General features: G+C 43.7%; 1 protein-coding gene across 4 annotated transcripts in view; it reads right to left on the reverse strand.

Moving 5' to 3' along the window:
• OPN4 (opsin 4) overlaps positions 1 to 12364 on the reverse strand; it is a 39657-nt gene extending 27293 nt beyond the window's left edge. For 2 of the 4 annotated variants that reach the window (XR_014564649.1, XM_083740441.1), the window contains exons 1-2: positions 11973 to 12342; positions 994 to 1136 (exon numbers count right to left, since the gene is read on the reverse strand). Coding sequence is in view for 2 of the 4 variants with exons in the window: in XM_083740441.1 (XP_083596567.1) it covers positions 994 to 1136; positions 11973 to 12107 (278 nt within the window). In the remaining 2 variants the exon portion in view is untranslated. Of the gene's footprint in view, positions 1 to 993; positions 1137 to 11972 lie in introns of all 4 variants that reach the window. The other 2 variants (XM_083740440.1, XM_083740442.1) reach the window with 2 other exon arrangements.
• Between the last annotated feature and the right edge of the window lie 217 nt (positions 12365 to 12581).

Genomic DNA, 12581 nt, shown 5'->3' on the forward strand with positions numbered 1-12581 from the left:
AATTTCATTTTGCTAGTTTGGGCCACCTAACAGTTACCTTGTCCAACCCACATTTGACCCACTTGATATTGGGCAGCATGCGACTGACGATCCCCAGTAGCAATAAATATCAAGTTGTAGCAAGCTCAATCCCATTACTAAAATGAGACCATGCCACAGTTGCTTTTTCCTTGCTTATTCTCATGAGATCTTGACACTACACATCCATTGCTTAATATTCTCTACAGCCTCTGGCCTAGTTCCCATTGAGGTGGTTTACCTTAATCTGAGCTGAAACCCTTAAGAATATGGATGACAACTGAGTCCAGCCATGCAAACATGTTTCCTGCACGTAGAAAGCTATCATGACAGGAGGGCTGCATTTGGACATTACTCCTTTCCAAGCAGAGGGATTTTTTTTTTCCATATTGAGGATCACACAACTACACAACCCTCAACCAGCATTCTGCAATACCGCCCAGATATAGGTTAATACTTCATTGACAAAGTAGGCCTCTGTCAGTCCCTTTAAAAGCACAATTAAGAAAGGAAGCCTGTATAATAAATGTATGTGTACACACAGACACACACACACACAGAGCACTAGGGACACACAAATCAAGATGCCTTGAAAATAGTGGAACATTCCGTAGACATCAACAGAGAACCGATTTTCTGTCAAGGGCACCTCGTTTCAATACCGTTAAGTTTGTCTTGGAATGGAAATATTGATTCCTCAGGCTCTTTCCCTAACTGTTTTCCTTCAAACAAATGCATACTGTTTATACAGTTCGCCATTTCAAGAGCTTCCTGAGAACTCACCATGCAGAACAGTTTAAGGAACAAAATGCAATAAGAGCAAAGTGCCAAGTTGAGATTCAAAATTACTGAACTAGATGGATCAACAATCTACTAGGATTGTTTCCTAGATATATCCCAATGCCCTCTGGTGCTGCGAGCATGGAAACCTATCCTGGGGGATACTGCGCAGCAGAAAGTAACTGTATTGAATACCTGCAGAAAGCAAAGATGACCAGGAGGTTACCAAGAGTTCCTGTGATCCCCACTGCGAGAATGACAGCCCCGATGGTATAGTGAGTGTGGGCTGGGACGTTCACTGTTGGGAAAGGGTGTGGGGGGTTCAGCATCGTCAGCTCCTAGAGGGGAAACAGAATGGCAGAAATTCACAAAGGCCCCGTTGTCTTTCACCCACCAGAAGGGCAGGTATTTCGATGCCTCCTGGAGAGAAAGAAGAAAGTCAAAATCTGGGTGGAACTAATATTTCAGAGAAATTAATTCTTTTCCAACCAGAATGCAAACACTGTAACTATGGATGACGGAGCTGCTTTGGTTTGCATTCCCTAAGCTTTAAAGCATGGGAGTTTGTGCAGAGGTAAAGCCAAAAGGACCTCCTTGCCACTGAAAGAGAAAAGAATACACATGGATCTGTTTTATGTATTAGTTACACCATAAACTTATATCAGCTTTATACATCTTCCCCGTGCCTGAGAATTCTGGAAATTGTAATTTTGTGAGAACTCACTGTTAGGGATCTCTAGACCACCCTTCTTGTTGCAAAACAATTCCCAGGATTCTCTAGGGAGAAGGAATGACACACATTTTAGCATCTGGTGTAAATAAGGCTCCAAGGAAGGTAGTAATCAGCATCCATTGAGCTCCATGCGTGTGCTCACTCAGTGATGATAATGATGATATAAAAATAATAATACCCAGGTAATTCAAATACCAGGGACGCAGGTGGCGCTGTGGGTTAAAGCCTCAGCGCCTAGGACTTGCCGATCGAAAGGTCGGCGGTTCGAATCCCTGCGGCGGGGTGCGCTCCTGCTGCTCGGTCCCAGCACCTGCCAACCTAGCAGTTCGAAAGCACCTCCGGGTGCAAGTAGATAAATAGGGACCGCTTACCAGCGGGAAGGTAAACGGCGTTTCCGTGTGCGGCTCTGGCTCGCCAGAGCAGCGATGTCACGCTGGCCACGTGACCCGGAAGTGTCTCCGGACAGCGCTGGCCCCTGGCCTCTTAAGTGAGATGGGCGCACAACCCCAGAGTCTGTCAAGACTGGCCCGTACGGGCAGGGGTACCTTTACCTTTACCTTTAATTCAAATACTGAGCCAAGAAAAGCTGTCACCTGTATGTATTCAAATTCAATGGATTTGAATGATTTCAGTACTCCCAGTGAAGGGGACAGAAAATAAGCTGTGCATGGGATGGGATCCCTGATCCACCCACTGGAAATCTTAATTTAGCTATACTCAGCCTATTCCCCCACAACTAGCCCCCTGCTTTTTGAAACTTGCAGCTTGAGAGGAAGAGCAGGACATCCATTCAATGAATGAATGAATGAATGAATGAATGAATGAATGAATGAAGAGTCCTGGAGAACTCAAAAGCTTGCTTGCTATTATGTGACCTTTTGGCTGGTCCTAATCAAGGCTTTGCCTAACTGTGGATTTTGGGAATACAGTGGTACCTCGGTATTGGAATGTAATCCATTCCGAAAGACCATTCAAATTCTGAAACGTTCAAAAACCAAAAACTCAATAGCTGACAGCTGGGCCTCAGGATCTTGCACTCAGCAGAAGCTGCGTTTCATGTTCGACTTCCGAGGTGTATTCAAAAATCGAAGCATTTACTGCTGGGTTTACGGCATTCGAAAACCGAAATGTTCATCAACAGAGACGTTCAAAAACCAATGTACCACTGTATTATTTTAGTTCTATGCAGCCTCCCCTCCACCTCCTGCTTTTTGTAAGTTCTAGTTTGATGAAGAGCACAAGAAAACTTGACAGCTTACTCACTTCTCTATCTTGAAACACTTTGGTCGGTCAAAACAAAGGCATTGCCTTACTGTGGATTTTGGAGTTGGTGTTGTTTTCCCCTTACAGGCCAATGTTGTGTGTTGTGTGTGTGTGTGTGTGTGTGTGTGTGTGTGTGAGAGAGAGAGAGAGAGAGAGAGAGAGAGAGAGAGAGAGAGAGAATTTCAAAAACACCACAATTCATTTATGTTTAATGCCACACTCTTCAGAAGAACACCATCAATTGCAGAAATGCATCAAGCCCAAAGTGTTCCATCAAGCCATTGAAGAATGAGGTGCAAAAAGAATCTTGCATCTAAGGCTTCAGGCCACTTGGTGCCAGTATACTTTCATTGTATTGCTAGGACATGAAGGCAGCATTCAAGCAACAGCACCTTCAGTACTGTATAAGAACCCAAATCCCGCTTCATGCTGCTACTGAAAACAACTGGGGATAGATGTTTTCCTCTTTAGGAACATCGACACAATTCAAATCGCTCGTGACAATAATGAAGGAAAATGCAAAGAATGTTCTTTTTTTAATAGGCCTTTCTCATGCAGGTCCCTCTGGGGACCCTTTTGAATGAAGAGGGGTCCTTCCCCACCTGCAGAAGGACAGAAAGGAGTTTGCTGAAGTTGCTGGAAGGCAGGCACGATGGAAGCCTATCAGGATCCCTATCCTGGGAGTCCAAGAAGCTGTGGCTTAGAGTGTAAACCTTAGATGATGAAGAAGAAAAAAGAATGTGGTGGGGTTGGAGGTCTAGGATAAGGCAGGTATTTATAAAATTTATACATGGAGTAACAGAGGAGTCCCCTCCCCTACATTTAGCTCATGGCGTGAGAATCTCTCGATGCAACTGGCTGGCAACAGCATCTGGGCAGTCCAAAGGAAGGACTTCTTTGCATAATGCACTTTTGACTTGTTGGATTCCCTCCTCAAGAAGGGGTGATAACAGTCAGTTTTTTATATTATTATTATTATTATTATTATTATTATTATTATTATTATTATATTTATATTTATATTATTTTTATTTTGCTTTAAACAAATGCAGATAAATATAAACAACTGAAATCACAAAAGAAAAATCCTTGATGATAATAATAATGGAAAAGGCTAAAAAACTACAAAAAATATCAAAGGACATGGCATAGAACATAAGCCATTTTGGGAAAGAAAAAAGAAAAAAGAAAGAGGAAAGAAGGAGAAGGAAGGGAAAAAAGGGGGGGAGGGGAATCAGCCAAAACACAAGAAGGCTCGTCTATTGTACTCTTCCATCGAGGTCACAACAGATCATTATTCTTATCAGTTCTCTCTATCTGCATTCCATAGAATCCCTCATCTTGGTATCAGGGAACATTTCCCTACGCACTTTTGACTTGTTGGATTCACTCCTCAAGATGGGGTGATAACAGTCAGTTGCTTAGATGGATAGATTACACAAATTCGCAGGTGTCAGGCCAACAAATAGCTAAATGGAACTTCCATAGTCAGAGGCAGTATACCTCGGAATGTCAGAAGGTGGGGAGAGAAACAGCATCGGTGGGCTGCTGGTTTCGTACTCTGCTTGTGAGCATCCCAAAGACATAAAGCTGACTGTGACTGGAAGCAGAACACCCAACTACTCCACCCCTATCTACTACTCTTGAGGGTAGGACTTGAGGCAATGGCTTCCAAGTTACAACAAAGGAGATTCTGACTAAACATCTGGAAAAACCTTGTGACAGTAAGAGCTGTTTGGTGGTGGACTCTCCTTCCTTGGAGGTTTTTAAGCAGAGGTTGGGTGGTCATCTGTCCTGGATGGTTTAGCTGAGATTCCTGCATTGCAGGGAGTTGGACTATATGACCCCTGGAGTCCCTTCCAACTCTAAGGTTCTATTATTCTCTGATCTGGGAGCATATTCACCAAAATTGGGGGCAAAAACTCTTCAAATACACCTTTAAATAATTTTAAAGTACAACAACACAGAGTTTTAACAATCTAGTAAAGCTGATCAGTGTACCTTGGCACACTGGGGATGTATTTCCAAAACCTGATGTCATTTTCATAAGTGATAGTTTAAATCAGGTTCCCCCCCCATCTCCCACATTTGAAATTCCGTTGTAAAACCTACATAGGCTTGAAATATACTTTGGGCTGCTCTACATTAGCATCCAGAATTGACGCAGTAAATACGAAAAGGCAGAATTGCACATGACAACACTCTCAGATGTTAAAGCTCTTTGCTGAACAAGTGAACTGCGTGTTTTAAAGCAGCTTAAATCACATGAGCAAGAAAATCTTTGTTTATCTCTTCTGGGCATATATTCCCCCATTTCATTTTTTTAATGCACACAAAATGAAATGTCAAATCCATCCAGTGGCCAGAAGGGAAATGGTTGCAAAATATCCTGACCCTACTGTGTTTGCATCACTGAACATTCTCCAGTTTCCCAATATCGACATATAATCCCCTGAAAATATTATGGAGCAAGCCAAGTTACTTTTCACGGGCAACCATCCTGTTGTTAGAGATTTGCTGACTTCTAAAAATAATATACCAATTGCAGAAAACTAATTAAACCTAACAACATGCAAAGAGGAGGCAGGGCCCAAGATTGTCTCTCCATTTTTCTATGAAAGCAAATAAAGATCCTGTCTTGTCCAGCAGTCCTATAGAAAGGAAAGAAGCAGGCTTGCTCTAATGTTTACAGTATACACATGCAAAACAAATCCATGAGGAAAGAGCAAGACTGACTCCAAGTCTTAAGGGGCCTTTGGCAAAATGCTCCTCCAATCTCTGGCCTGCATGGCCTAAAGGTAAGGAATGAAGGCAGTCACCATTCAGAAACATGTTCAGCACCACTTTGACCACATCTGCTCTATTGCAGCCTTCTTCAACCTTGGGAACCTTGGGCTCCATTAGGGTATGTTGAATTTTTCAACTTTCAGATTCCAAAAACGAGGGATGCTAAAAAGTGCTGCAATGGTGGTAACAGCATTTGTGTGTGTGGATGTGTGTGTTTTTTTGTTCAGGATAGTGAACGAGAGTTTTCATTTTCTCCTTTTCTCTTTAACAAAAACTAAGCTGCTGCTCCAAAGGGATGTGGGTGGTGCTGTGGTCTAAACCACAGAGCCTAGGGCTTGACGATCAGAAGGTCGGCGGTTTGAATCCCTGCTACGGGGTGAGGTCCCGTTGCTCAGTCCTAGCTCCTGCCAACCTAGCAGTTCGAAAGCACATCAAAGTGCAAGTAGATAAATAGGTACCGCTCCAGTGGGAAGGTAAACGGAGTTCCGTGCGCTGCTCTGGTTCTCCAGAAGTGGCTTAGTCATGCTGGCCACATGACCCGGAAGCTGTACGCCGGCTCCCTCGGCCAGTAAAGCGAGATGAGTGCCGCAACCCCAGAGTCATCTGCGACTGGACCTAACGATTAGGGGTCCCTTTACCTTTACCTTTTAAGCTGCTGCTCCAAGCCTACCCTTATTTGTAGCAAAAAGGAGAAGGGTTGAAAGAAAGAAAGCCCTTGGCCACTTTGGTGAATAACTAGTAGTCCCCCTGCCCAAAAAACCAGTGGCTCAGTGAGAAGGGTTTCCATACACCCCTTCCACCACGTACTGAAAGGAGCTGATCAGAGCACTAGCTAAGACTGCCCCAGGTGTCTGATGCCTCTTAACCAAGTCCAAGGCTGCAATCCTGCACACACTTGCCTGGGAATAAATCTCATTGAACCCAGTGGGGATTACTTGCCAAGGAGCCATGTGTAAGGGTTGCACTGTAAGGGTGTTTAAAGGTTGATTCATTCCAGTGGCGTAGCGTGGGGGGTGCAGGGGGGGGCGGCCGCACCGGGCGCAACATCTGGGGGTTAGGGTTAGGGGGCGCAAATCCACGGGTTAGGGGGCACAAATTACTTGCCTTGCCCCAGGTGCTGACAACCCACGCTACGCCACTGATTCATTCACACACTTCCATCACTTGGTGAGTTATTACTTAAGTACTCTTAGCCAAGAGGGTGAATAAAAGGACCCCTGACCATTAGGTCCAGTCATGACCGACTCTGGGGTTGCGGTGCTCATCTCGCTTTATTGTCCACGGGAGCCGGCGTACAGCTTCCGGGTCATGTGGCCAGCATGACTAAGCCGCTTCTGGCGAACCAGAACAGTGCACGGAAACGCCATTTACCTTCCCGCCTGAGCGGTACCTATTTATCTACTTGCAGTTTGACGTGCTTTTGAACTGCTAGGTTGGCAGGAACAGGGACCGAGCAACGGGAGCTCACCCCATTGCGGGGATTCAAACCACGACCTTCTGATCGGCAAGTCCTAGGCTCTGTGGTTTAACCCACAGTGCCACCCGTGTCCCTAGAGGGTGAATAGTCTCCCTTTAAAAGAGAATTGGGTTTTGAGTTGCCTGTGGGTTTAATATGGCCTTTCGGTCTGTGGGGTTTAACCTGCAGTGGGTGATTCACACATGCAAGTTATTTACTGATTGCTACCATCTGTACTTTTGGCTGGAGTCAGTTCACCCTTTCAAATGTCAGGTGTGGAGAAATACATCTCTGTCTATCATCTATCTCTATCATCTATCTATATCTATCTATCTATCTATCTATCTATCTATCTATCTATCTATCTATCTATCTATCATCTATCATCATCTATCTATCATCTATCTATCTATCTATCTATCTATCTATCTATCTATCTATCATCTATCTATCTATCTATCTATCTATCATCTATCATCTATCTATATCTATCTATCTATCTATCTATCTATCTATCTATCTATCTCATCTATATCTATCATCTATCATCTCTATCATCTCTGTCTACTTCTATTTCTATTTCTATTTCTATTTCTATTTCTATTTCTATTTCTATTTCTATTTCTATCTATATCTATATCTATATCATCTATCTATCTACCATCTATCTACCTACCTACCTACACATACGTTGAAAAAAATTATGAGTTGCAGAGCTGTGGGAGGTTTCCACAAAGGGTGTCCCATAGCAAGTCCTGTAGCATCTGTGTCTTCTTCCCAATTTGAGTTTATACATCGCATTAAGCAACACATATGGCCACTTTTAAATGCCACACTTTTGCATACTAAAAAGCACTGTAGAAATGTAGAGCTAAAATAAAAGGCATACAAGTGACGTAGAACATATACCTACAGCCGCACATTGTAATCTCAAAGGTCTGCCCTTTCCCCCATTTGCAAATGACATCCCCATGGGACTGTCGAATTTGGGCCACTTTCCACTAATCCTGTCTCTCTTTCTCTTCCCCCCCACCAGCTGTTGCCATCTGCTGTCCATTTTCATGATGAGATCCAAAAAACCCCAGAAATATGTGTTCATATAGCACCTAACACGTTCCTTCTCTAACGAACTCTAGCCTAAGTACGTGTAACCGCATGGTCATGTAGTTCCAATTGCAGGGAATCACAAGCAGGGAAAGTGCTTTTGTGCTCATGTCCTGCCTTAAAGAATCACAGAATCATAGAGGGGACCACAAGGATCATCTAGTCCAAACCCCTGCAAGGCAAGAATCTTTTGCCCAATGTGGGGCTTGAACCCATGACCTTGATATTAAGAGTCCCATGCTCTTCCAACAGAGCTATCTATCCTTGCTTGGTTGGCCATCATGACAGCAAATTGCTGGACTCTACGGTCTCCATGCATGTTCTCATTCTACTTGCTTTTACCTTTCCTTCTCCTCCCCTGTCTGCCACTGTCTCTTGCTCTCTCAGAAAAGACACTGTAAGCTCCTTGGACCTGTTTTTGCAGGTTGACTGGTTGCTCACATTATTCTGTAAAACACCATGCACATCAATGCTGCCGTGTCAATACATTTCAAAATAAATCCTCATAGTCAAATCCCACTATTTTCCCAAGCTCTTGCCTGCATGCAGTTTGGCACTGTTATTTATCTCTTTTGCATAAAGAGATTTTGTTTCATCTTTTGAATGAATAAATATTACCAGCGGGACCTGCAATAAAACATTGCTTTGTAGAGCGTTCTGGTTCAGCAGTGCAGGATTTGGGAGGTGCAGGTTTTTCCCTGTACAGAGCACCAAGCCGAAAGGTTGCAAAATATTATTATTATTAATAGTAATAATAATGAAACCTATATTTATATGGGTACGTACTGAGAAGAACCATAAAAAAGCAACTGCATGAAAACGAATTATTGTGAAAATAAGTATTGCCATATTACCAAAGTCTGCCTGTGGTTCCAGTTACCCATCTCCTTCTCCGAAATGCTACGCTCCATTCCTGCTCCCACCCAGTTAAGGCAGTGAATGTCCTGAATGTCTGGAGGTGGTTGGAGGATGGATGGTGGGTAATGGATTGAGGTTGAATCCTGACAAGACAGAAGTACTGTTCTTGGGGGACAGGGGGGTGGGCTGGTGTGGAGGACTCCCTGGTCCTGAATGGGGTAACTGTGCCCCTGAAGAATCTGGTGCGCAGCCTGGGAGTCATTTTGGACTCATAGCTGTCCACGGAGGTACAGGTTAATTCGGTGTCCAGGGCAGCTGTCTATCAGCTCCATCTGCCCACAGACTGTCTTGCCAGAGTGGTGCATGCTCTAGTTATCTCCCGCTTGGACTACTGCAATGCATTCTACGTGGGGCTACCTTAGAAGGTGACTCAGAAACTGCAATGAATCCAGAATGCAGCAGCTAGACTGGTGATTGGGAGTGGCCGCCAAGACCATATAACACAGGTCCTGAAAGATCTTCATTGGCTCCTAGTATTTTTCCGAGCATAATTCAAAGTGTTGGTGCTGACCTTTAAAGCCCTAAACGGCCTCGGTCCAGTATACCTGAAGGAGCGTCACCATCCCCATTGTTCTACCTGGACCCTGAGGTCCAGCACCAAGGGCCTTCTGGCGGTTCCCTCACTGCGAGAAGTGAGGTTACAGGGAACCAGGCAGAGGGCTTTCTCAGTAGTGGCACCTGCCCTGTGGAACACCCTCCCAGCAGATGTCAATGCAATAAGCAACTACTGTTCTTTTAAAAGACAACTGAAGGTGGCCCTATTTTTAATATTCAGTTGGAAGCCGCCCAGAGTGGCTGGTGGAAACCCAGCCAGATGGGCGGGGTATAAATAATAAATTTAATATTATTATTATTATTATTCTTTCCCACACCCAATTCCCAACCCACCATCAGAATTCTATTGCTACCGAGCATGCTCCATCCTCACTGGGCAGTTCTGGGGCTCCCCTCCCACTTTGGGATTTCCCCCCCTAAAGGTTGTTTCGACTTCTGTAAGCCTCTGGTACTTTTGCAAACTGTCTCTTGTGTGTAAGTGGGGCCAGTTGACTTACATAAGGACCGGCACTAGCAGAATTGAATCAGCTATTAGTATATATCATAAGATTGCTATGCATTTTTGATCTTGGGTTGTATCCAGTGCCGGAATAGGCCCATACAAATGAATGGACATGACTTAGTTTCATTAATTTCAATAGGTCAACTCTGAACAGGACTTAGTTGGATGGAAGCCCTCATATATATCCTCCATTTGCAATCAACATGCACATGATTTAAACAGAAAACTAATTACTGTATGTGTTGTGTATTGCTGTAATTGTTGTAACCTACCCTGGAACCTAAGGGCGTAAGACAGGTTAATAGTAATAGTAATAATACTGAATTCACCCAAGACAGTGAAGGATTTTTGTACATTTTGATGCTCATGCAAATGATCATCTCACACAACAACATAATGTCAGAGGAGAGAATTCACAGAAGATGCGTGGAGAGCTCGCTGGCCTCAGAAGCCCATCTGAATTTTTCAGTGTGTTCTCTCCTCTGAAGTTATGTGAGCAGACCACTTGCATGAGCGGCTGCCAGAAGTAATAGACGACTTGGCCCTCAGAACACTAATTTCACTGATAGCAGTGCCAAAACCCATTCACAAAAGTTAGACCTGAAAGATTGCAAGAGGCAGTTTGAAAGATGGAAGTAAATTATGTGCGGCAAACTATGACGCATGCCCATCACTTCTGAAGTGTAGCATAACACCAATGTAGTTAGGCAAAGCGAACCATATAGTTTTAATTCACTGCATGCAATAATCTCTGCACCAAGCCTCTTCACAGCATCCCACAAAGGAGCCCACTCCCTGCTTAATTTGAAAGTAATTCTTCGTTTTGTTTGTTTCAACTTTAAGGACTATTTAAACAGTGGGCAAATGTTACTAAATTCCCTGTCCAAAGTGAGAGGGTGAGAGATGGGGCATTTTACTTTTCAGAACTCCTGTGATAAATATGCTCCACTCGTTTCCTTAAACACCAGCAAAATGATCACAAGGTTACAGGTAAAAATAGAAATGGCAGAAATGATTTTTTTAAAAAAAAGTCCTTTCCTACTTTATAAGGATTACAGAGAGTGTATTTGTAGCAAGAGCTTTGATAGAAAAGATCCACCTTTGAAGCAGAGCCACCACTTCCACTTCCTATAGAAGCTCATGCTATAATAAAGCCGTGTTTCCAAGGTCCCACAAGGCAACTGCTTTTGCTGCAAGAGACCAAGCTAGCTGCCCTTTCGGATTTTCATGAAAGCATTTCCTTCCTATTGAAAGTTTCTTAAAAGGCCTTAGAGGAGGACTCACTCAACAAGTGAATAAAAGCACCACAACCATCACCCGGCTGCCGACAAATAGCAGCTCTGACTCAAGAGTCACATTAACTGACACCCATGGGCTGCCACTCATTTCTCCAACGGAGTCAACCAATTGTTTCAGAACAGGGAAAATAGTTTTGAACCTTGCAATTCAGTAGTCTATTTCTGTTCGTGTGACCCTGACCACATTCTGAACAATGTTTCTCTTCTTCTACTTCTGCAAAAGGTGTGAAATGGCAACCTGCGTTCTTCTTCCCGGTGGAGAAATCACCAGTTTTAGCACAGACAGGTCACCCACCTTCTGACTAGAGAGGTCTATTTGCAGTTCCACTGGCGATCTTTAAACAAATTCCGTTCCTGCTCCCCTCAAGTTTTCCTTGAAGATGCTCATTTGTGAATTGCTAACTTTACACAGGTAAAGGTCACACAGTCTCACACACACTCTTGCCTGACCCAATAGTTCCTGCACAGTTCCATTAAAACTGGGCACTATTACCACCAGTCTAAACTTTTGCTATATAGGCTTAAATCACCGACAAGCAATTTCTCGGTCACACTTACTGTCGGGGTTAATGGAGCCAGGTCCACCAGCTTGAAGGCATTTGCTTCCGAGTCATTCAGGAAATCTACGACTCTACTGTGGTAGGAGTCCGTAGGCGGGTATGAGGTGTCTCTTTGCATGGACTGTGTATTCATATGGGTAAGGTCGAAATCATTTACCCAGGAAATGCCACCAAAACGAACAAAAATCCCTCTGCGTCAGACCCTTTAATTGATCGGCACAGTTTCACCCATTTTCAACTTCTCAAAAAGACTTGTCTGATTTCTCTCTCCCAGTCTCTTCTGAAGCTGTACACAATCCAATGGTGATTTCTCTCTCTCTGTAAAGCCTCAGAGTCCCTCTTTCGGTCTCTAAGCTCAGCAAGAGGCAGCAGCGATGGAAGCAGCTTTCTATTTAAATATGAGAGCCTGCAGATTGTGCACATGCTCAGTTAGATCCTGATTTGTCCCATGCAAATTCAAGGCAGCAGCGTAACTATTTCATCAAACCAATGGACATTTCAGTATAATGTCTCTTCCTATCGTCCCTTAGGCAAATTTGAGACATGGTGAAAAAAAACTCACCAGCTTAATATGATGGGAGAAATAAAAGGAGAAGACAGGTTGGTC

The sequence above is a fragment of the Podarcis gaigeae genome (assembly GCF_964106915.1).
Source record: "Podarcis gaigeae genome assembly, chromosome: 5".
In the NCBI taxonomy this organism is placed as follows: domain Eukaryota; kingdom Metazoa; phylum Chordata; class Lepidosauria; order Squamata; family Lacertidae; genus Podarcis; species Podarcis gaigeae.